Source organism: Manis javanica, chromosome 7, assembly GCF_040802235.1.
Source record: "Manis javanica isolate MJ-LG chromosome 7, MJ_LKY, whole genome shotgun sequence".
Classification (NCBI taxonomy): Eukaryota; Metazoa; Chordata; class Mammalia; order Pholidota; family Manidae; genus Manis; species Manis javanica.
Genome location: NC_133162.1, coordinates 45,139,933 through 45,162,710, shown reverse-complemented (window position 1 = coordinate 45,162,710; position 22,778 = coordinate 45,139,933). Strand labels below are relative to the sequence as shown.

General features: G+C 52.8%; 1 protein-coding gene across 9 annotated transcripts in view; it reads left to right on the top strand.

Annotated features, from left to right (window-relative positions):
* PALD1 (phosphatase domain containing paladin 1) overlaps positions 1-22,778 on the top strand; it is a 112,987-nt gene that overhangs the window by 87,869 nt on the left and 2,340 nt on the right. For 7 of the 9 annotated variants that reach the window (XM_073240904.1, XM_073240900.1, XM_073240901.1 and 4 more), the window contains 9 exons: positions 36-131; positions 562-690; positions 1,156-1,272; positions 1,362-1,517; positions 1,821-2,003; positions 3,160-3,300; positions 3,520-3,591; positions 4,961-5,101; positions 21,093-21,248. In XM_073240904.1, coding sequence (XP_073097005.1) covers positions 36-131; positions 562-690; positions 1,156-1,272; positions 1,362-1,517; positions 1,821-2,003; positions 3,160-3,300; positions 3,520-3,591; positions 4,961-5,101; positions 21,093-21,248 — 1,191 coding nt within the window. The remainder of the gene's footprint in view (positions 1-35; positions 132-561; positions 691-1,155; positions 1,273-1,361; positions 1,518-1,820; positions 2,004-3,159; positions 3,301-3,519; positions 3,592-4,960; positions 5,102-21,092; positions 21,249-22,778) is intronic. The other 2 variants (XM_073240905.1, XM_036998926.2) reach the window with 2 other exon arrangements.

The following is a 22,778-nucleotide window of genomic DNA, read 5'->3' as shown; positions in this document are numbered from 1 at the left end:
CTGCCTTGCCCTGCTTCCTGGTCCCCTCCTCTCAGGGAAGTGGCAGCCAGCCCAGTGTCCAGCAGAGGGCGCTGTGGAGCCTGGAGCGATACTTCTACCTGATCCTGTTTAACTACTATCTCCACGAGCAGGTGGGCTTGGGGATGAGTGGACCCATGTCGCTTCTCCTGGGGTCCCTCCAGTCCTCTCCCCCACGGTGACTGGTGTGGGGTTGACGAAGAGCCCGTGGAGTGGGGGAGGAGAGTGGGGACGTGTGTGTTGGTTCCAGAGGAAGGTGGGTGTGGAGGAGGAAGGACACCCAGATAGAGGGGTGTCCCCTGAGCAGGCCAGACAGAGGGAGGCCCCACATCTCTCCCCTGGGACTCTCTCTGTACCTTAGCCAGGGCACCAGGGCCTGAAGGATCTCGCTTCGGATGTTCTGGTCCTTTCTCCCCAACCCCTCATCCCTGCCCTGGGCCATGAGGGATGTATCTTGGGGCTCTGCCATCACAGGGCAGGCAGGGAGAGTTCAGGATGGCCCTGTGCCCCTGAACTCCTGTCTCTCTCTGCCATGGGCTGCAGTACCCGCTGGCCTTTGCCCTCAGTTTCAGTCGCTGGCTGTGTGCCCATCCTGAGCTGTATCGCCTGCCTTTGACACTGAGCTCAGCGGGGCCTCTGGCCCCCAGGGACCTCCTAGCTGAGGGCTCCCTGGTAAGTGTGGCTGGCTGTCTGGGGAAGTGGGAATGGATGTGGTGTGGCGCTGAGGCTAATAGGCCCTTGATTCCTGAGTTCAGGGTTAAGCATTGTCCACGGGAGGCCAAGGGCTGATGGCCTGTGTGGTGGTAGAATCCTCTTGCAAGTGAAATGGGGTTGTTCTCAGGCCCCAAGAAGCATCTGCAGCTATAGCTACTATTCTAGACCCCTCTCCTCATTTTCATACCTGAATGCTCTGGGCAAGGAGTCAGGAGACCTGGTCTGGCACCCTTGCCACAGCGTCTCATCTTTGAACCTCAGTTTCCTCACCTGGAGAGTGGGCTCCATCACTCTGCTCCTTGCCAGGGCACTGATGAGGCTCCAGGTGTGCAAAAGTGCTTTGTAAACTTCTGTGTCCCCCTTGGGCCGGGTTCTGAATGCAGTGGGCTCCCGTGGGTCCCAGGCTTGCTGCTCTCCCCACAGGGGGCGGACGACCTCGTCTCCCCAGACGCACTCAGCACTGTTAGAGAGATGGACGTGGCCAACTTCCGGCGGGTGCCCCGCATGCCCATCTATGGCACAGCCCAGCCCAGTGCTAAGGTGACCACCCCAGGGGCCTTGGTCTGCTTGTGGGGTGGGGGCACTGGGAGGGTTGAGCCCTTTCACTGATGGCCCCCTTGTCCCTCCAGGCCCTGGGGAGTATCCTGGCCTACCTGATGGACGCCAAGAGGAAGCTGCATCAGGTCGTGTGGGTCAACCTGAGGGAGGAAGCGGTGCTGGAGTGTGATGGGCACACCCACAGCCTGCGGCAGCCTGGGCCCCCCATGGCTGCCGAGCAGCTTGAGGTGAGGCCCTCCTGCCTTCTACACACAGTACCATGGGGGCCTTCTGGGGAATTGGCCTGGGAGGGTCCAGAAGGCCCAGTGCTTCTATTGTACAGATGGAGAAACTGAGGTCCCAAGGGGCCGACTCAGGGAGGGCCTGAATCAGGACGCCTCTCTGGCCGCACCCCTGGCTCTGGGGCTGGTTATGACCCCTGAGGCTTAGGGAAGGGGCAGGGATTGGCCCGAAGACTGCAGGCCCTGTCTTTCAGGGCTGGCCTGGAGGCCGACTCAGTGGCCTGCGTCCTCTGTCCCGCCCATCCCTAGAACCTGGAGACCCAGCTGAAGGCCCACCTGAGCATGCCTCCCCCAGGCGCAGAGGGCCCACGGACCTCCAGGTTCCAGACGTGCTTCACCATGCAGGAGGTCTTCAGCCAGCACTGCAGGGCCTGCCCTGGCCTCATCTACCACCGTATCCCTGTGCCAGACTTCTGCGCCCCCCGTGAGCAGGTGGGGGGCTGTGCAGGCGGAGGCCTCTGGGCATGGAGAGGTGGCCGTCCCCCGCCTCCCCCTGGCCTGGGCATGGCTTCTGAGGGATTGGGAGCTTCTGCAGGATTTCAGATTTGGGCCACTTGGCTTATTCACATCTCTTCCAAGCTTCACATTTGTGTCTGAGTGTGTGTAGGTATATGTGGGGTGAGCCTATCCATGGTGTTTGGGGTGAATTTGTGTCTTAGGGGGATGTATTTGGAGTGGGTGTCATTGTGGAGTGTGTATGTACATGCTAAGTGTGTTTTTAAAGAGTCTGTTGTGTGCATCTTGTCTTTACCGGGGGACGTGTGGAGAGTGTGTCTCTTAGGCAGTTGTGCTATGGAATGTGTGTGGAGTTTTTGAAGAGGGTGTTGCAGAATGCTTGCGTATGACCGAGGGTTTTTGTGTGTGTGGTATCTGTAGGTTTATGTCTTTGTGTCTGTGTAGTTTTGTGTCTTTAAGGTACGTGGATACATTTGCATGGCTGTGTGTGCCTGGCACATACTTTATGTGCGTCAATGTGTGTCTGTGTGATCTGTTGGTTGTTTGGGTGACTTGTCTGTCTCTCTGAGGGGCATGGGTCTGTGAAGGATGGGGGTGGATGTGTGATGTGCCCATGTGACAGGTGGTGTTGGGCTTGTATTTCCTGCCTCCGGGGGTCTCAGTTCCTGTAGTTTGTCACCCTCTGGTGGACAAGAGCTGCAGGGATCAGCTGTGGCCAGAGCCCTGGGACTGCAGACTGGGACCTGGGTTGGGCCCATCTCTGGAGGGCAGCCGGGGGTTGGTGTGTAGCCCGGGGTGCAGCACATGGGAGTGGCCCACACATGTGCCTGTTCTGCCTGGTGGAGGGTGGGCCACATGAGCCCCAGGTGTGTGCATGTGTCTGCTCACATGTCTGGTCCTGGGGTCAGGGGTTGTAACTATCCATGGGGCTCTGGCTGTTTACACTCACATGGTCTTGTGATCTGCATTGAGTTGAGTGTGAGCACAGGGTGTGAGTCCGTCCTGGAGCCTGGCCCTGGGTGAGCACTCCCAGGACGCTTGTGGGGGTTGCCCTTTGGAGGGGTGGGCCACACTGGGAGCTGTGCTGCCCACCTAAGACACTGACTCGCACCTTGGTGCCCTCTACCCCCAGGATTTCGACCGGCTGCTCGAGGCCCTGCGGGCTGCCCTTGCCAAGGACCCAGGCACTGGCTTCGTGTTCAGCTGCCTCAGCGGCCAGGGCCGGACCACAACCGCCATGGTGGTGGCTGTGCTCACCTTCTGGCACGTCCGAGTATGTGTGGCCTGTTGTGTGAGGACAGGGGTCTGCCTAGGAAGGGTGGGCACTTGGTCCCTGGGGACACTGTCTGTGGCAGGAGAGTGTGGTCCTGGAGCCCCCTCCCGCTAGTCCTGGGCACTGGGGCTGGCAGTCCCTCTGTGCAGGGCTGCTGTATGGGGCAGGGGCACAGCCTGGACAGAGATGCTCCCTGTCCCAGCAGCTGTCCTCCCTCAGGGCTTCCCCGAGGTGGGTGAGGAGGAGCTCGTGAGCGTGCCAGATGCCAAATTCACCAAGGGCGAGTTTGAGGTGAGCACACCCTGTGGGGTCCCCAGGGGACACCGGGGGGAGGGGAGAGGGTGAGTCTTGCTGGCAGGTCTGGGGCATCTTTAAAGCTGTCAATGCCATCACCTTTCCCCTCGCCCTGTCAGTGCTACCCTGCGCCCATTCCGCAGACGGACAGGCCAAGGTGCGGGGCAGCTTGGTGCTGGGGCCCTGGCGGGTGGCCTTCAGAAAAGGGGTCTGGTTGCTCCTCACCCCTAGTTCTGCTGCTGGGCTGCTGTGTGCCCTGGGGGAGGCCTCTGGCCACCATCTTGCTGGGGTGACTTGACTGCCTCATAGACACCTGCAACTGAGCTCTGGCTGGTGACTGTGGTGTGGGGCCACTGCTTGCCCCACTCCACCCTTTCATTTCAGCCCAGGGCACAGGATGGATAGCTGCTAACATTTCCAGGTTAGCCACCCACTTACTGTGTACCTGCCATCTTGTGTACATGTCATCTTCCCAGATACCTTGCAAGTAGGGGGCAGTGTCTCCATCTGACAGATGGGGAATGTGGAACTCAGATTTGGCACCTGGCTGCTGTGGTCAGTATCTGTACCTGGCCAACCTCACTGTGTGCCCCTACCTGCCCTCCAGTCCTGCGACCCTGGCCTCCATGCAGTCCCGCCACCCTGGCCTCCATGCAGTCCCCTAAATTCAATTTGCCAGGCCCTTTAAGCCTCTGGGTCTTTGCATATGCTGTTCTCTCTCCCTGGACCTCTTTTTCTTCTCTTGGCTGATTCCTTTCTAAAAATTTTTTTTATTGTGATAAAATATACATATCACAGAATTTATCATTTTAACTATCTGTAAGTATGCAGTTCTGGGGCATTAAATACACTCACATTGTTCAGCCGTCATTGCCACGCTCCTCCAGAGCATTCCAGACCGACCATACCCGTCGAACACTAGCTCCCCATTCATCCCTGCCCCCAGCCCGGGTAGCCACTGTCCTGCTTTTTGTCTCGTGCCTTTGATCATCCCACATACCTCCTGTAAGTGGACTCATGCAGCATTTGTCCTTCGGTGTCTAGCTGCTTTCACTTGGCATGTCTTCAAGGCTCATCCAGGCTGAGCATGGATCAGAAATCCCTTCCTTTTTAAGGGTGAACAATATGCCATTGTAGTTAAATACCACATTTTTTTATCCTTCCAGCCACTTAGTTTATTGTCACCTTTTGGACCTTGTGAATATTGCTGCTATGAACATGAATCAACATGAATGGTTTTAGTTCTCCACACCCATCAGCACTGAGTGTTCCCAGTGTGTCCTCTGGGGTGGGGTGAGCCTTTTGCTGGTGGTAGAGGCCCCCTGCCCGCCCTGGTTTTCCCTCTCATCCCATCCCCTGATGCCAGGTGGTGATGAAGGTGGTGCAGCTGCTGCCTGAGGGGCTCTGCGTGAAGAAGGAGGTAGATGCCGCCCTGGACACTGTCAGTGAGACCATGACACCCATGCATTACCACCTTCGGGAGATCATCATCTGCACCTGCCGCCAGGTGAGTGTCACCCCTGCCCAGGCGCCCCGCTGCATGCACAGCCCAGGGGTGTCAGGTTGCTGGAGGTCCTGTGGGACCCTCATCAGTTCTTGGTTACTGCTTCACCTCCTGGAAATCAAAGTAATTGTGCCAGCCTCAACTCCTGGCTTGATTCTGGAGTGCTTAGTGGGGCGTATGCAGGGTGACGTTCAGGGCGATTCACAGCTGCTGCAGCTCTGGGGCTGGTCCAGGATGTGGCCAATCAGAACGAAACACTGGGTCCTCAATCCCTGTGGTGCCAGGTGTTAACCTAACAGTTTCTGGGCCATGGGGACCCTGAGGGTCCTGGGCAGGAGTCAGGTGCATGGATGTGGCCATCCAGGTTCTTGGAGAGTAACTTTTAACAACTGGCAAGGAAGCTGTTTCAACATCTGAGGCTGCCTGATTGCCAACTAAGGACCTATGTCTGCACTGCCTAGGGGCTGGGACTGACCCCCAGGTTGACTTATGAGTCAGAAATTATTTTTGAATAACTCGTTAAATTACAAAAATCAAAGGTTTCTGTAAAATTCCAGATTTCATGTAAAACTCCGAGATTTCAGCCTATCTAGAAAAAATGTGCCCTCTAGTCAGTTGGTCTCCAGGCTCTGTCATGCTCAGCGCTTCTGGCCCTGTCATGTGACCCGCCATTACCTTCGGGTAACCAGCTCACCCGCCCCCATTCCAAAGGCCAGGATGGTGCTGACCTCTGCAGTGGGAGGATGGAGATCCCTGAACCCCACGCCGGGGGCGCCCTGGGGGTGGTGGGGGTTCTTGCTGAAGCAAGATGTAGTCATTCCCCGGTATGGCCACAAGGTGGCCCCAGAAAGCTGATCTTGGGCCAAACTAAAAGGGGCGAAGAGAAAAGAGGCAGGAGACACTCTTGAATTCAGTTCTTCTGATCCTGGCTGCAACAGTAGATTCTCCTTGGGAGCTTTAAAACGTGCCCATGCCTGAGCTCCATCTCCAGAGTCTGACTTAGTTGGTCTGGCACGGGTGAGGGGTGCGGGGCTCTGGGGCATGGGTCTTTTACAAAAGTTCCCTAGATGATGATAATACACAGTCAAGGTTGAAAACCACTACTCCAAGCAAGGGTCTCCAACTTCAGTGGGCTTCAGGCTCACCTGGAGGGCTTGGTAAAATGCACGTTCCTGGGCCCTAGCCCTGAGTTTCTGATTCTGTAGGTCTGGCTGTCTGGCAAGCCCCTAGATGATGCTGATACTGGTTCGGGGCCGCATTGGGTGTCTTGTGGCTATAGCATCACACCCTCTTGCTGTCTTTCCTGTAACAGTTTTATTGAGATATACACACACAAATCATTTTTTAAGGTCCAATTTTATGGTTTTTAGTACATGCACAGAGTTGTATAACCATCACCACAGTCAAGTTTAGAACATTTTTATCCTTTCCCCCAAAGAAGCCTCACACCTATTAGCAGTCATTCCCCATCCCTCTAGCCCTAGACAGCCACTAATTTACTTTCTGCCTCTATAGATTTGCCTATTCTGACATTACATGTAAGTGGAATCATGCGAATATGTCTTTTGAGATCAGCATCCTTCACTTAGCTTAATATTTTCAGGGTTCATCCATATTGTGACATGTATCAGTATTTCATTCTTTGTCATAACTGAGTGATACGCTACTGTATGGAGGTAGCACATTTTGTTTATTCATTTGTCAATTAATGGACATTTGGGTTGTTTCCAGCTTTTGACTATTGTGAATATAATGCTGTCATGGGCATTCATGTGCAGGTTTCTGTGTGGACATGTTTTTAGTTCTCTTGGGTATATATACCTAGGAGAGGGATTGCTGAGTCATGTGGTAACTCTGTTTAATTTTCTGAGGATCTGCCAAAATGTTTTCCAAAGTGGTTGCACCACTTTATATTCCTGCCAGCAGCATATGAAGGTTCCATTTTCCCCACCTTCTGCCTACCCTGGTGATTGTCCTTTTTGATTCTAGTCCTTCTACTGAGTGTGAAGTGATATTTTGTCATGGTTTCATTTATTTTCCCTTTGACTAATGATGTTGAACATCTTTTCATGAGCTTATTGGCCATTTGTCTATCTTCATTGGAGAATTCTCTTCAGATCCTTTGCCTATTTTTTTTGTCTTTTTATTGTTGAATTATAGTTTTTTATATATTTTAAATATTCTTATATATTTTAGATATAATTCTCTTATCAGATATGTGATTTACAAATTTTTTCTCCAGTGACAGGGATTAAAATTCTTTAGGTTATCTTTATTGATGCATGGAAATTCTAAATTTTGATGATGTCCAGCTTACCCATTTTCTAGGTTGTTGCTTGTACTTTTGGTGTAATGCCTATCCAAGGTCATGAAGACCTTTGTCTTCTTCTAGGAGTTTTATAGTAATAACTCTTACATTTAGTCTCTGATCCATCTTGAGTTAATTTTTATATATGCTGTGAGGTAGGGTAGGGATCCAACTTGTTGATTTGCATGTAGATAACCAGTTGTTCCAGCATCATTTGTTTTAAAGACAATTCTTTCCCCCATTGAATTGTCTTAACACCCTTAAAAAAGTCAATTGACTGTAAATATGGGGGTTTAGTTCTCAACTTTGATTCTATTCCATTTTCTGTTCCATCTATTCTGTACCAAGCCTACCCTGTCTTAGTTACTATAGCATTCTAGTGAGTTTTGAAATTAGAAAGTGTGAGTTCTCCAACTAGAATTTCTTTTTTGGAATTTTTGTTTTTTGCTACTCTGGGTCCCTTGCATTTCCATGTGAACTTGAGGATTAGCTCGGTAATTTCTGAAAAGAAACAGCTTTTCAGATAGGGATTGTATTGATTGTGTAGATCAATTTAGGGAGTACTGCCTTCTTAACAATAGCTACTCTTTTGATCCATGAACAGGAGACATCTTTCAATTTATATAGGTCTTCTTTAATTTCTTACATGGTGTTCTGTATTTTCCAGAGTATATGTTTTATACTTATTTTGTTAAATTTATTCCTAAGTATTTTATTATTTTTATGCTATTACAAGTGGAATTGGTTTATTTCACTTTTAGTTTGTTCATTGCTACTGTGTAGAAATACAATTGATATTTATACATTGATCTTCTATCTTGCAACCTTGCTTTTTTTAGTAAGTTTTTACTTTTTCCTTAGAATTTTCTATATACAAGATCATATCATCTGCAAGCAGAGATAGTTCTACTTCTTCCTTTTGAATATGGACAATGTTTGCTTAGTTTTCTTCCTTAATTGCCCTGAGTAGATACACTAGAACAATGTTGAATAGAAGTGGTAAGAGCAGACATACTTGTCTTGTTTCTGATCTTAGGGGGAAAGCTTTCTGGTGTCCACCATTAGGGGTGACGTTAGCTGTGGCTTTTTCATAGACACCCTTCGTCAGCTTGTGGAAGCTCCCTTAAATTCCTAGTTTATTGGGTGATTTTTTTCAGGAGGAGGTGTTGAATGTTGTCAAATGCTTTTTCCGCATCTGTTGAGATGATGATACGGGTTTTGCCTGTGTTTTATTGCTATGGTATGTTATTTTAATTGATTAGGATGTTAAACTGACCGTGCATTCCTGGGAATCCTGCTTGGTTATGGTTTATCATCTTTTTAATATATTTGGCTTATTAAGGATTTTTGTATTGGATGTAAGAGATACCGATTTGTAATTTTCTTATGATGCCTTTGGTTTGGCATTAGGGTCATACTGGCCTCATAAAATGTTATTCTTGCACTTTTACAGATGGGGAGACTAAAACCTAGAGAGGGAGAGAGGGCAGCACAAGTATATTAGCTTGGGTTAGCATAACAAAATACCATAGGCTGCTCAGACAACAGAAATCTATTTTCTCACAGTTCCCAAGGCTGGGGAGTCCAAGGTCGACACTCTGGCTGATGAGTTTCTGGTGAGGGCTCTCTTCCTGGCTTGCACATGGCCACCTTCTTGCTCTGTCCTCTCGCAGCCTTTCTTCGGCTTGTGTGCATCGGCAGAGAGAGGGGGAGGGCAGTGTCTCTGTGGTATCTTTTTTTATAAGGACCTCTAATCTTTGAGATCATCTAATCATAGACTCCTGCAAGTGCTGTTAGAGAACAAAGAACTAAACGTGACCTCAATCCCAGTGGCTGGGATTTCACAGACCAATTTTAAAAATGGAGGAACTTTCTAGGGTTGCCATTGTGTAACCTTGTTAAATGTGTCCATTTTAAAGAAAGAAGCAAAAATTTAAAAACCCAATTACCCGCTAATTATGGTTGGCATTTCATAAAAGAAAGGATATTTCAGTACCAGAAAAGAGAATGGATGTTTTCTCAGAATAGAGAGTAGTCCTTGAAAAGATGTATATTTCTAAATTCCTATGGACCTCTGTAACTGGTATAGACCTGGATCAAAGAATCACAACTTTTGGTGACCAGGCCACTATGTGCTTTAGCTAGAAAAGCAGAACGCCTCCCCCAAGGGCTCTCTGTGCTTGATCTGGCCTGGCTGGACCCAGAGCCTGTGTCCTGTCTGAGGTCAGGGTGACCTGAGATTTCACAGTTGCCACCAGATTAGAAGAGGTCTCCGCCAGCTCAGTGTGTGTGTGTGTGTGTGTGTGTGTGTGTGTGTGTACACACCTTGGGGTGGCCACCAGATTAGAAGAGGTCTCCAGCCAGCTCAGTGTGTGTGTGTGTGTGTGTGTGTGTGTACCTTGGAGTGGACCCGTCCGGCAGACTGGTGGAAGAAATGTGGATATGCGAGGTGGAGGGAGCTGGATTCCGACAGGGCCATCTGACAGGGCCGTCTTCTCTGACCGCCTGTGGCCCCACCTGCCAGGCTGGACCAGTGCCACTTCCTGGCAGGGCAGTTGTGCAAAGAATTAGAATCTCAGGGTGTGGCTGATGCACAGGAAATGCTCAGCCAGAGTGTCTTGTGATGGTCCTGTTGCTTCAAAGCCACTGTAGTGACCTTTTGATTTTAGGGCTAATAGGACTTAGCATCTGCCTCCGCTGTTTGCAGGTGAGCGGGAGGGTCCCGTGTGAGTTGGTGGCAGAGCAGGGATGAGAGGCAAAGACCCTCACTCCCAGCCTTGAGCCCTTCCTGTGGCCACATTGCTCTGGACCTGAGGAACTCAGTCCCTGTTGCTGTATTGGGCTGAAGCTCCAGAAAGCCAGCTCCTTCCTTTACCCTTTCCCTCTGATGGACTGACTCTTCCAGAAATTGGCAGCTGTGTCTCACCTCGGTATCTGGCTGTTTAAACCCCTGCCCTCTGGCTTCAAACTGGAAGTTCTCAGGTGATCTCCAGCAGAGCCTGCAGCTGTCTGCCTAGAGCAGGCCAAGGTGCTGCGTGTGCAGGAGATGCTAGGTAGCCTGGTTGGAGGGCCCCCAGAACCGCTGACCGGGAATGGACCTGAGTCCAGGCTCAGGTGGGGATTCACCACCTACATTCACTCTACTTGCCAGGGACCATTCCAGGCCTGTCCACATCTGCCCTCTAAATTTTTCATCCTGGGAGTCCACAGCCTTGGGATTCTGAATGCTCAATGGTATGTGACTTCTCAACTTTCTGCCCTGTACCTACCAGAGGCCCCAAACAGTGAATTTTCCTTCGCTGGCCCCAGCCAGGTCCAGCCGTCAGCTTACACCTTAATAATCAGTAATTAAGAAAACAGTTCCCGGAACTTGGCACATATGCTTCTTCCAGCAGTAAAACCATTTCAGAGTCCTTGGCAGAGAAGAACGGGAGGATCTAGACGTTTGGAGGTCACTTCTCTGTTATGGATCAGAAAGGAGGGCCCAGACTGTGCATAAATCCCCATCTGCATGGTGAAATCAAACAACAGGATGAGGACTGTTTGTTTATAGCTTGCTTGTTGTTATAAGGACAATATTAGACCATTACCAAAACTTTAGTCCAGGGAGAGAAGACATCTCCCAGGGACTCCCAGAAATGGTTCCATTTTTGCCTTTTTCTTTCTGGCCTTTGCATGTGCTTTCTCTCATGGGCGTACTTGCAGTGTGCGCACAGGCTAGCCCGCTTTACACAGATGGCAGTCGTACTCTTAAACATTTGCTCACCTGGCACATGCTTGCTGAACCACCTATTCTGTGCTAGCCCATGTTGGGGGCTAGACCAATGGATGTAACTTCACTGAGCTTATGTTCTAGTTGAACAAGGAGAGGCAAATTAATAAATAGTGTCATCCCCTGGACACGTTATCCTCTTTGCTGAAGAGCCTTTATATCATTATATTTAGTGCTCACATAATATGAAGAATGGAGGTGCCCCAGTGTCACCTGCTGTTCCTATGGAGGTGGCCCATCAGCTGGCTTCCTGTTCTGTGGGCAGGAGATCATACGGCGAACAGCACAGTGCCTGGTGTCCTTTCATCTGGGTGGATAATTTCTATAGGTCAATTCTTAGAAGTAGGATTACTGAATGAGTTGAAGCGTAGACAGTTATTATTTTCTTAAATTATTTTGGAAAATTTCAAACAAAATTTCAAAGTAGGGAGAATAATTTCATGAGCCCTGTGTGCCCACCTCCCAGCTGCAGGAATTACCAACCAGGGCTAGTTTCACTTCATCTAAAGCCCTTCCACCCCTCTCCCCACAACTGGACTATTTTGAAATAAGCTCAGACCTCATATTATTTCCACTGTAAATTTCAGCACATACCTTAAGGGAGAGGGGGGATCCTTTATAAAAGATTGTCATACACTATTTTCATGATACCTGAAACAGCAGTAATTTTGTGTCATCTGGTACCCAATCAGTGTTTAGATTTTCCACTGGTCTCATGAAGCCTTTGTGCTGGTGGCTCAGGATTCGCCTGAGATCCACAGATCACATTTGGGTGATGGGTCCATAGTCTCACTGACTCTAGAACAGCTCCCCTTTGTCGCCTCAAGTGTATTGGCTGAGTAACCAGGCTGTCCTACTGGATGTCCCGCAGCTTGGTTCTCGTTAGCTGCACCCTGGTTTTGTTGAGCCTGTGTCACAGTCCTTCACTGCTGTGAATGAGGAGAGCCAGAGGCTGATCAGATTGGGCTCGTGTTTCGCCGGCACAGTAGTGGGTGGTACTGTGTTGCCGCTACAGGGCCTCAGAAGGTTCTATAGCCTCTCTTGCAACCTGGCGTCACTGGTGCTCACCCCATGGGTTCCTTATTTCATTGGGGTTTGCACAATGAAGTTATGCTGGTTCTCTCAGGCCCTCTGCGTTAATTAAATGCAGTGCCTTCAGAAAGAGACTTCTCTGAGGTGCAGTGGACAGGATGGCAGGGCCGGTGCTTGCTTTTTCTTTTGATTTCCCCATCTTCAGAGGAGGCTAGGGAGGCACTTCTCTAAGGTAGAGGGAATGGATACTGGATTTGAGCCCAGACTTGGATGGGGCTAGAGTCTGCTGGGGGTCTGGGTAAGCAGGGTGGAGGTGGGCTGGGAGAAGGAACATGGAGGGGCTCATGAGGGAGAGGCTGGGAGTTGCTAGAGGCCAGGGGACCCAGCCACCATGTGTCCTAACAGCTGCTCAGTCAACTCAGAACCAGCCTGAGAGGGACCCACACCAGGCTGTACATTCACACTGACAACCCGGCTGAATGCTCACTCCTGCCCGTGCCTGATGAAGGGCAGGCTGTATCATTACCTCTGTACATATTTCAGGTTTGCATTTAAAGAAGAAAGGCATGGAGTTGCCCAGGTACACAGAGCTGGATGGCAGGAGGAGAGTGAGACCCCAGAGCCCGACTCCCAGATCAGACAGTCTCCACCATACCACACTGCTTCCCAAGGAGGAGGAGGCAGTTGCACTTCCCCTGCCCTCCTCAAGCCCTGCTTGGGGAGAAATAAGAAGCAGAAACCACGATCCTTGCCTTGTACTTCTAGCCTAATAGGGGGAGGCCTGAGGACCAGCGCACATCTCAGACATGGGTCCTGGGTACAGACAGGGACTGGGACCAAACCTGCACACAGGTCCTGTGGGGACGGAGCTCCCCTGGGGCGACACTCCTGCCGCCCCTCCCCTCCCGACCTGCAGACACCTCTGTGAGGACGGAGCTCCCCTGGGGCAACAGTCCTGGTACCCCCCCCACCTGCACACATGTCCAGTGGGGATGGAGCTCACCTGGGGCGACAGTCCTGGCGCCCCTCCCTGCCTGTCTCCACCTGCCAGCCTTCTGGATTGCAGCCCCATGATGTCTCCTCTGTTCTCTAGGATGGCATTGGTGAGGTCAGGTCAGGGCCTGACCACCTAATGTGTGAGGGGGCAGAATGCTCAGGGCATTTAAGAAACTGCCTCAAAAAGGAAAAAGAAAGAGGAAACCCTTTGAACTAAGCCACTCCTTGACACTGGGATCGAGATGAGAGGACAGCCCAGGCTGAGGAGAATCCAGTGGCCCCCCAGCCCACACTGGGGACACCATCTGGTGAATTAGTTGTTTCCTGCGGGGTCTGGGAAGGGAAAATATTTATGACAGAAACCAAGGTCAGGGCTCCTGGAGGAAACCCTGCTAGAATCATTAATGCCAGGGGCACTTTTCCTCAGCTTTGGGTGGTGACATTAATTCTTACTGTTTGTATTTAAAACAGTCTAATGTGTCTCCTGTCTGTCCCTTCAGAAAGAGTTTGAAGAAAAGCTGAGGTGAAGGTAGCCACCCAGAGAAATAAAATGTCTTTGGTCTTTTGGTCTCAAGTTGAGATGCATTTATAAAGTCTGTAGCATGAAACAGTACTTTTTGCCTTTTGTAAGAACTTACCTTTTGCTCTGGTGCTGAGAGCAGCTTGTGAGGAGGTGAGGACAGGTTTTATTAGACCCATTTTACTGAGGAAGATACTTCAGAACCTGTCTTCCAACTCCTCAGCCTGTGTCTTTTCCCTCCACGTGGTGGCCGTGACCCAGAGGGTAACTGTGTTGTAGACAGAGGGAGGGTCGGCAGGGAGGCCAGCAGCCCTACGGCCTGCATTGCCTGGCTTAGTGCAGATAGCCGAGAAGTCAGAGATCCAGCTCAGTGCCCCAGAGACTAAGGTTATTATCTTAAAAAAATAGCGATATACCTCTTATTTCTGAGCCCAGGTGGGGTCTCTCTCAGTCTCTCTAAGGGTCTGGCTTGGCCAGAGTCATTCCCTGGAGATCTCATTCCGGCAGGTGATGTGTCTCCAGAGCCTGGGCCATGTAATTACAGCAGACCTGGAATGCTATGAGCTGTCACATAAAATATGAAGGAAAGGCTTGCTTCCCGAGGTTCTTTCACACCCAGCCCAAAATAGAGCCAGTGGGTAGGTGAGTGGCTGCCAAATGGAGCGTGTGTGTGTGTGTGTGTGTGTGTGTGTGTGTACAGGGCACATGTTCTCAGTACTGAGACCTCTCTTGCTTCCCTTCCTTCCCATTGTTTGGCTGAGCTGGAACCATTTCTGCCCTCCAGGGGGACTTGCCAGGTTTACTCAACAGCAAACATCCACTGAGCACCTACAGTGTGCCAGGCTGGGTTTCTAAGTGTGCACCGTCAGGCTTGGGATTTTCAGTGGTTTTAGAGGGGTCTAAATCTCAACCCCAGCATACCCTCAGTGCACTGCACGCTCCTGAGACCCTGCTCTCTGCCTGCTGGTGTTGCTGTCTGGGTTGTAGCTGTCACCAGAGATGCGTGTTTCTGCTGTTCATCTCTGTTCTGCTGTACAAGGGCTCATCTCTGAAACTCTGGCTCCTAGACTCTGCCTGGCACAAGTAGGGCTCCACAAATGTCTCTCTAGTGAGTGGATGGCTGGGTGAAAGGTTGAATAAATTGTATGATTAAATAGGAAACCTGATTTAGTCCTCTTTTTACCTTGTGGTTCTTTGTCCCTGTTGTTGGTCTTCCAGGAGAGGGCGCTCTTCTCCAGCAACAGAAGGAGCCCTGTGTTGGGGTTTGGAAACCCCAGGTTCTAGCCCTGGCTCAGCCAGTAACTCCCCCTGCGACCTTGGATCAATCCCTTTGGCCTGCCTGGACCTCTGCTTTCCATCTGTCTTCTTGGGGGCTCTGTGTGCCTTGTAGGCTGGTGGTGAACAGTGTGAGGTGGGAGTGGGGTGTGGGGTGTGAGGTGGGCAGGGGGTCGGTGCTGAATCCCAGATCCTGGCCTGGGGAAAGCAACATTTGCTCAGTAAATGGCACCCGGAGAAGCCCAAGGTGCCAAGGTTAGTCCCTTAAGCTTTGAAAGCACTGAACAAAATGTGACATCTTTGGAAAACCAGTTACCTGCCTATGGGCCAAGGGCCATTTTCTCCCTTTTGGGGGCTAGGAATAGAGAGCTGCGGTGCGCTTGAGGCCCCACTGCCACATGGGCCTGAGGGTGGAGTTTGCAGGGACTCATGGAAAGCCCCCAGAGGCAGCTGATGCTGATGGGTTGGGGCCAGTGTGTGCTAAGGAGAGTGCTGGCATTGCACTTCGAGAAGAAGGGTGGGGTTTGAGCTCTGGGCCCTGTCCCTATAGACTGATCATCTTCCAGGGCTGTCAGCTGCCTGCCCAGTCTGGACCCCACCTTACCTGGAGGGCAGAGGTCCCCAGGCCATGCTTGCACCTACTGTGTGGATGGGGAGAGGGCAGCGGGGAGGCCCCAGTAATGTGGGTGTTGTCTGGCTTGAGCTCACACCGGCCCTGTTCCTGGCATCACTTGCTCCTCTTGTTTCTCTTGGGCCCTGTTTTCCTGGAGGCTGTGCTGCATCCTGCACCTCTTTAATCCCAGTCTCCCTTTCTGGAAGGCAGTGGGGCTGATCTAGGTAACTCCAGGCAGTTTGTGATTCAGGGATTAATGTAAATGCAAGGGGCAACAAACATTTATTGTGCACCTCCCAAGTGCCAGGCACCAGGCTAGGGGCAGGAGATGCCATGTGAACAGAACACGCATGAGATCCACACTCCAGGGCGGGAGACCCACTGTGAACAGTATACAAGTCAGAGTCATGGCGTGTTGAATAGAGATTTGTCTGTGGAGGGAAGGGGTTGCAGTTTTACACAGGATCTGGGTTAGGAAGGGGCTTGATGACAAGGGGGCATTTGAACACAGACCTGAAAGGGGTGAGGGGTCAAGCTACAGTGACATACAGGCAGAGGATTACCAGTGCAAGTGCAATGGCGCTGAGGTGGGGGCTGCCTGGTATGTTTGAGGGACAGAGGGAAGGAACAGGGAAGGAAGGAGAGGAGGTCAGAAGCTATGGGAATGGGGTAGACCAGATGAGGCCTTGCCTGGGATACATAGACTCTGGTTTCTACTCTTAGTACCAGAGCATATGAGGGGCCAGAGCAGGCTGTTGAGCAGGCAGCCGAGTTAATGCTCCAGCAGAGCCCTCCAGTGCTGTGTTGAGAACTTAGCAGGAAGGGGAGTGAGGGTGGTGGCAGGGAGGTGTCACTGCGATGAGGTTGCTCGGATGGGATGGTGAGAGGTGTTTTGAAATAAAGTCAGTGAGATCCCGCTGGGTTGGATGTGGGTTGAGCAAGGGAGAAATCAAGGGGGAGTGTCAGGTTTGGGCCTGAGCATGGGGAAGGATGGAGTTGCCACTAAGATGTCAGACTTGTGGTGGGGCAGGCTTGGGGGCACCCAGGAGGTCCTTCTGGGACATGTGTGAATTTGAGAAGCCGGACTGATATCCCTGGGAGCCCTTGAGCGGTGCTTATATGCCTGAGTCTGGAGTCCTGGGTGGAGATGCATATGGGGGAGTCCCCAGGGCCCAGTTTAGAATCTACATGCTGGACTATGTTGAAGGTGTGACCTAGGGAGTGAGCGCTCACTGACCCACTGGGTACCTGCTGCATACCAGTCCTGGTCCCACAGCTCCGGTGGTGGTGGGGGGTGGGTGTGGAGGGAGGGCAGAGATACAAACCTGGTAATAATCTGGTGCCTCCCTCTGGTTTATCATTTTCAGGACCAGTCATGTCTTGGAGAGCAGATGAGGCTGAGAAGGCCAGGCTGTGGGGCTGGAGTGTTAAGAGCAGGCTTTGGGACAGGGGGAGCTTGTTCTGGGCCTGGAGGGACAAGTAAAACAGGGCCAGGCCAGGTGGAAGGTTGGGAACTCCAGGCAGGAGGAAGAGGGGGATGAAAGTCCAGAGGCAGGAGTGAAGCAGGGAGTGAGATCTGACTGCGGTGGAAGGGTGTGGGGTGGAGGAGAGCTGGGATTTTGGAGTTTCCCAGCTAGTAAAGCTGTGTCCTTGGGCAGTTACTTAACCTTGCAGAGCCTTATCTACACAATGAGATGACCCTCCTCTTTCAAGGGGCTGCTGGGAGAGTGTAGAAGGATCTGATAGTCAGATCTGGATGTGATGAGCACAGCTCTGCACCTGGCATGCAGTAGGCTCTGGACACATCTGGGGAGGCTCATTAGCCCTGCCTCAGTGGACCTCTCCCACCTCTCCCACCTCTCCCAGAGAAGATCAGAGCTTCAAGACAGCCATTGCTGGTAACTGGGCCCAAGTTGATGGCAGACAGACCTGAGGCTTGAAAGGCCTGAAATGCCCAGTTCCCCGGCCACCTTTCCTGGGCCCCTTCTATTTTAGGGTTCAGTCCCAATGGATGAAGAAGCCTTGTCTAGCCCCACCGCAGCTAATGACAGCCTGGCCTGCCAGGCCATTTAAAAACAGTGCCACTATTTTTACCAACAGGAGGTGGCTGGCCTGTCCTTCTCCCCAGACAGTGCCAGCATGGCGTGATTTTTAAGGAAACCAGGGCCTTGATGGGAATATGGGTCAAATCACACACTGTGATCAGCAGGATGTACCCACGGAATCTTCCCAGCAGGCTGTCAGGCTTTACCTTTACCCAGTGGTCTAAATTTAAGAGATAATTCTACCCTACCTTGCCAGTAGGGCTTAGGAAGAATCACTGAATCTCTCCACCCCAAATATTCCTAATACCTAACCTTCTGTGGTGTCTCTGGGGACAGCAGGCCTCCGTCCCCATAGGAGCTGGGGCACAGAGGATAGGGCTGGGGTGGCCATGCCCACGGGCCAACCCTATTGCAGAGGGCTTTTCATGCCCACTGGACATTTCTTCTGAGCTCTCCAATCGAAAGTAGTTTAAAATGGCTCTTGCCTGGGGAGATCATGAGTGATTTCTTCTTTCCAAGCAAATGTTGTTAAACAGGCTCCAGGCCTTTGGGTGGAGACGGGAAGCAGTGTAAGGGATGGGGTGGTGAATGCTCAGTGCCTTGCAGCATGAATATCCATCTTTAGAGATAGGTAGAGTTCTATTGCCAAAGTTTGCATTTAGGTAAAATCTTGTTTCTGGTCCGCTCCCTAATTTCTACACAAAATTGCATTTTTCTTGAGTACTTGGTTGGTTGAGCCTTATAATAATAGGCGTCTTGCCCCAGTCCTGCCCCAGTCATCTTCCTGCAGCAGCCATGGGCCACTGAGAGCCAACCTCACACACACCAGAAGCTGTCACTGGCCCCTCTGTTTGTGGGTTCAGGGCTTGGCTTGGTTTCCACACCCAGCTCTGGGTCCTGGCCTCCTGCCATGCCCCCTCCCCTGCTGCCACAGGCTACCCCCTCTGTGTACCTCAGACACACCTCCTCCCCTTCTCCTCCCCAGCTCAGGGCACCTTCCTGCCCCACTTCCTCCTAACCCACCTCAGAGACAGCCACCTCTTTGATGCCTGCCCTAGTCCAGCCACCAGCCCTGCCTTGAACCCATGATCAGGCTGCTCTGGGTACTTCACGGTTGTGTGCTGCCTCCCCGCCCTGACCCTGGGCATCTCTGCGGAGCGCCTGTGCGTGCTTCACCCTTGGGTTGCAGCCCCCATCCCTGTGCTCAAGAATGAGTGGAGCAGTGCAGCTACTCACGGTCTGCAGGGGCTTCCTCATGCCTTACTTTACTGAGCAGTCGTATCTCCGGAAATGTGGGAGCTGAGAGTTAAAATGGCAAAGCTGGGACCAGACCCAGTTGTGTTTCCTGGGGATCCAGAGCACTGGCTGTGGGCCCCTCCTGGACCCTGTCCACTGTCTGCCTTCTACCTCTGCCCCACCCCCAAGGTGCCAGAGTTCCTTCTGGATAGTGTGGGTAGATGGTGGTGCAAGGTTCTCCACTCCTGAGAACCCAGGAGCAAAGGTGGTAGAGGCACAGAAGGCTGAGTGAAAGTGGGAGGGACAGGCCCACTCCAGCTCCCCATTCTTGGGGCTGTGGGTCATGGCGTGTCTGGGGTTGGGGGCCCAGCCAGGAGCCTTCCTGCAGTGGCCCCGAGGGACACACAGAGGCTGACGTTGTATGCCTGCTCAGGAATGCTCCCAGCTGTGGCCCAGCTGTTGGGCGACCGCCCTTCCTGGTTCCCCGGGGCCCTGGGCTGGCTGTACCCTCTCACAGATGTTCCTGGCGCCTGGGGGAACGACTGCTGTGCCACATCCTCTTCCTGGCTTGGAGAGAGCTGCTGTGGGCCCTGGATGGAAGCCTGGGGGGCTTGGGGCCAGAAGGGGGCTGTGAGTGGGGTGCAGCATCGCTCTCCCCAGCCCCATCGGGGGGAAACGCACATGTGTGGTGGGTTAGAAGAGCACACTCAGGTGTGGTCACCCTGCAGGGGAAGAGCTGGCTCTGTGTGTCCTGAACCTTGTCCCCGGCCTGCCCACTGAGAAGCTGGAGAGGGCTCCGTTTAAGTTCCCTTCATCCTGAGCATTAATCTCCCGTGAGTCTTCTATTAATAGGTCACTCCTACCCCCAAACCTCCAGTGGCTCCCCAGCCATGGGGTTCAACCCTGGCCTCAGAGAATCACCCAGAGAACATGTCACAGTCATGATGCCGAGGCCCACCCCTCAGAGGCTCTCATTTGATTGGGCTGGGGTGGGGCCCAGGCATCTGCATGCCAGGGTTAGGAAGCTGGCCTGGAGGGGAGACTTCCTTAATGTCAGGAGTGGCTTCCACAATCGAGTGCCAACCAAGTTCTCCTTCTTGTCCCTGCACACCCTCACCCCAGCCAGGCCAGCCCCTGTCCCAGTCCCCGCCTGCTCTGCCACCCCATCCGGTGCTTGCTCTCTCCATCCAAACCCAGCTGAACCCTGTGCTCCCTGGGGAACTTGTCTGTCCCTTTGCTCCTCAGTGCGCGGCCTAATGCCATGCCCTGGAAGGTCTCAAGCTTGCTTGTTGAAAGAGCGGCGCCCCTCCACATACCTGAGTGCTCTTTCTTCCCTGAGCGGCTGCATCCCTTACCATCTGCAGCCTGGGTGGCCTTTCTAGGACCTGTCCCCAGCCTTGGAGAGGGTAAGGGCTGGGGTCTACAGGCTGCATACATCCCCTTTGACTTCTGATCCTGAACCATTTGAGAAAAGGACAGGGATGTCAGTTATGGCCCAGTTGGGGTCAGAGGCCACGATGAGGTTTCTCCCCTTCCTTGACCACAGAGCCCAGGTTGAGGGAGGGGAGAGGGTCCATGCGACATCCACAGTCAGAGCCCCAGGCTCAGCTTTGCCCACCTCTGTCCCGGCCCCTCCCAGGCCCCTGATTAGGGCCCTCAACCACCCCTCCCTGGGGGAGTCCTGAGGGCTTTCCGGGAGCCAAGAGTCTTTCCTCTGGGCCTGTTGAGGCTGACAGGAGTTAGCACTAAGGATCCTCTCAGGTGGTTAGAGTGGGCATCTAGTCACTGGGGCCTGTGGTCCCTGCCAACCAGGAGGGCCTCTCCACACCTCCAGTGTGATGGAGGGTGTCTGCATGAAGCATTCCTGTGGCAGCCTGTCCTTGTCTGGTTGCCTCTCAGGACAGGACAGTGGCTATAATTTCATGAGGAAATGGGGTTCAGGGAGGGCAGGTGGGTGGGCGGCCGGAAGGCGGGGGTCCCTGCCCATACCTCCCATGTAGGAATTGGGTTTCTGACTGGACACCAGCATCCGCTGTCAGCCTCTCCTGTAACCTGGACAGGGACAGCAGCCTCAGCCTTGCCGTCTGGGTCCCTTCCTCCTGTCCTGGAGGTATGAGGATGCATGTGTGTGGTGTGTGCTTGTGTGTTGCGTGGGGATGAACCCCTGCTCTGACTTCCACCCTGGGCCATCCTCTAGGCCAAAGCAGCCAAATCGGAGCAGGAGGCCCAGAGGCTGCAGCTGCGGAGCCTGCAGTACCTAGAGCGCTACATCTACCTGGTGCTCTTCAACGCTTACCTCCACCTGGAGAAAGCTGACTCCTGGCAGAGGCCTTTCAGCACCTGGATGCAGGAGGTGAGAGGTGGGGGGCTAAGGCTGCCCTGGGTGTCCCCTGCGGGGATCCCAGTGCCCAGCTCCCTGTGCGGCAGAAAGAGTTCCCATCTCATTCTACAGGAAGCTTCCATGTGGCCAAAGTTTTGTCTCATTCAGCTTTGGGTCCCAGCACAGTGGCAGGCCATCGGTAAAAGGTTTATGAATGGATGAATGAATGAAAAGGAGGATGGAGAAGACAGTGTGTGGGGCAGTGTGCTGGGCCGGTGCCTGCTCTGTGCATCCCAAGCCAACATTACCTGGATGCTTCCTGCCCATTGCCCATTATCGTGTTCATCCCTCACCTGTATGCTGCAGGAGGCAAGAGGGCATGGTGGCCTGGCTCCTGCCACTTTCCAGCTGTGACCTTGGACCAGTTAGTTAACCCCCTACTCTGCTGCCTTCAACATTAAAATGGAAATAATGTCAGCACCGCCTCAGAAGTTTGGGTGGGAATTCCATGGGATACAAATAGCATGTCTGCCGGACCCCGTGCAAAAGCAGGTTGGCCTTGAATGGCAACTACTCTCATTCTGCAGAGGAGGGGACTGAGCACAGAGAGGTTAAATACCTAAGTAACTTGTTCACAGTCAGCACAGGGCTGGTTGGCTGGCCCCAAAGCCCACCGCGTCTGGCCTAGGACACCCTCCTCTCATTCCACCTCCACTGCCCTGCTCTCCGTGGCCTGCCGACTCTTTCCCATTCTTCCTTTGGCTCAGAGCTGCTGCCTCAGCCCCTCTAGGTCAGGAGAGAGGCCTCCATCCCTCCTTGGCAGAGTGGCCTGTAATTACCACTCCACCAGGATGCTGACCCCTCCTGACCTCACCAGCCTGTCCTGGAAGTTCTAATCTGGACTCAGGGCTGGAATTAGCTCCTGTGGGACAGGAGGGCAGGAGAGTGGCAGCTGGTGACCCCAACCAGCGTGGGTAAAGGAAAGGTGCAGGGGCTTCGGCAGTGTGTGGGTGGGGTCAGAGCTGCAGGGGGCCAGAGGCAGGGAGGCCGCCGCAGTGCCCAGTGGCAGGAATGGGAGCTGCTGGACCGCTGTGCTGAAGCCAGGCCTTGAGTGTGGTCCTTGTATGGATGAATGTCAGGAGACCTGTTGGGGAGCTGGGTCTCACCAAGACCATATCAGGGCCATCCTCTTGAGCAGGCCTGGCACAGCTTTGCCTTTGAGCCCCTGGGTGGAGTGGAGGTGGTGGGGGTCCTAGGATACTTCTGCTTGGGTTCTTGGAGAATAGAAGTGGGGGTTCTGGGGACTGGAGGGGAGCCTGGTGCCCCCCTCAGCTGAACCTGAGTGGTGGGTGGTGTGGATGTTAAGGCAGGAGAGTTATGCTGGTCCATTCAGGAGTGTGGGTTCCAGCACCCTCATTCCCTCTCTCCTAGGGATGAACAGAAGGTAGGAGTTAGAGTTGCCCAGGGACCTTTGTTCTGAGTGTAGCCTGCATCCTCCCCATCCACCAGGAGGGCAGGGAGAGAAGGGGGCCGGTTGTTGCAGGTTTGAGTCTAGTGCTAAGG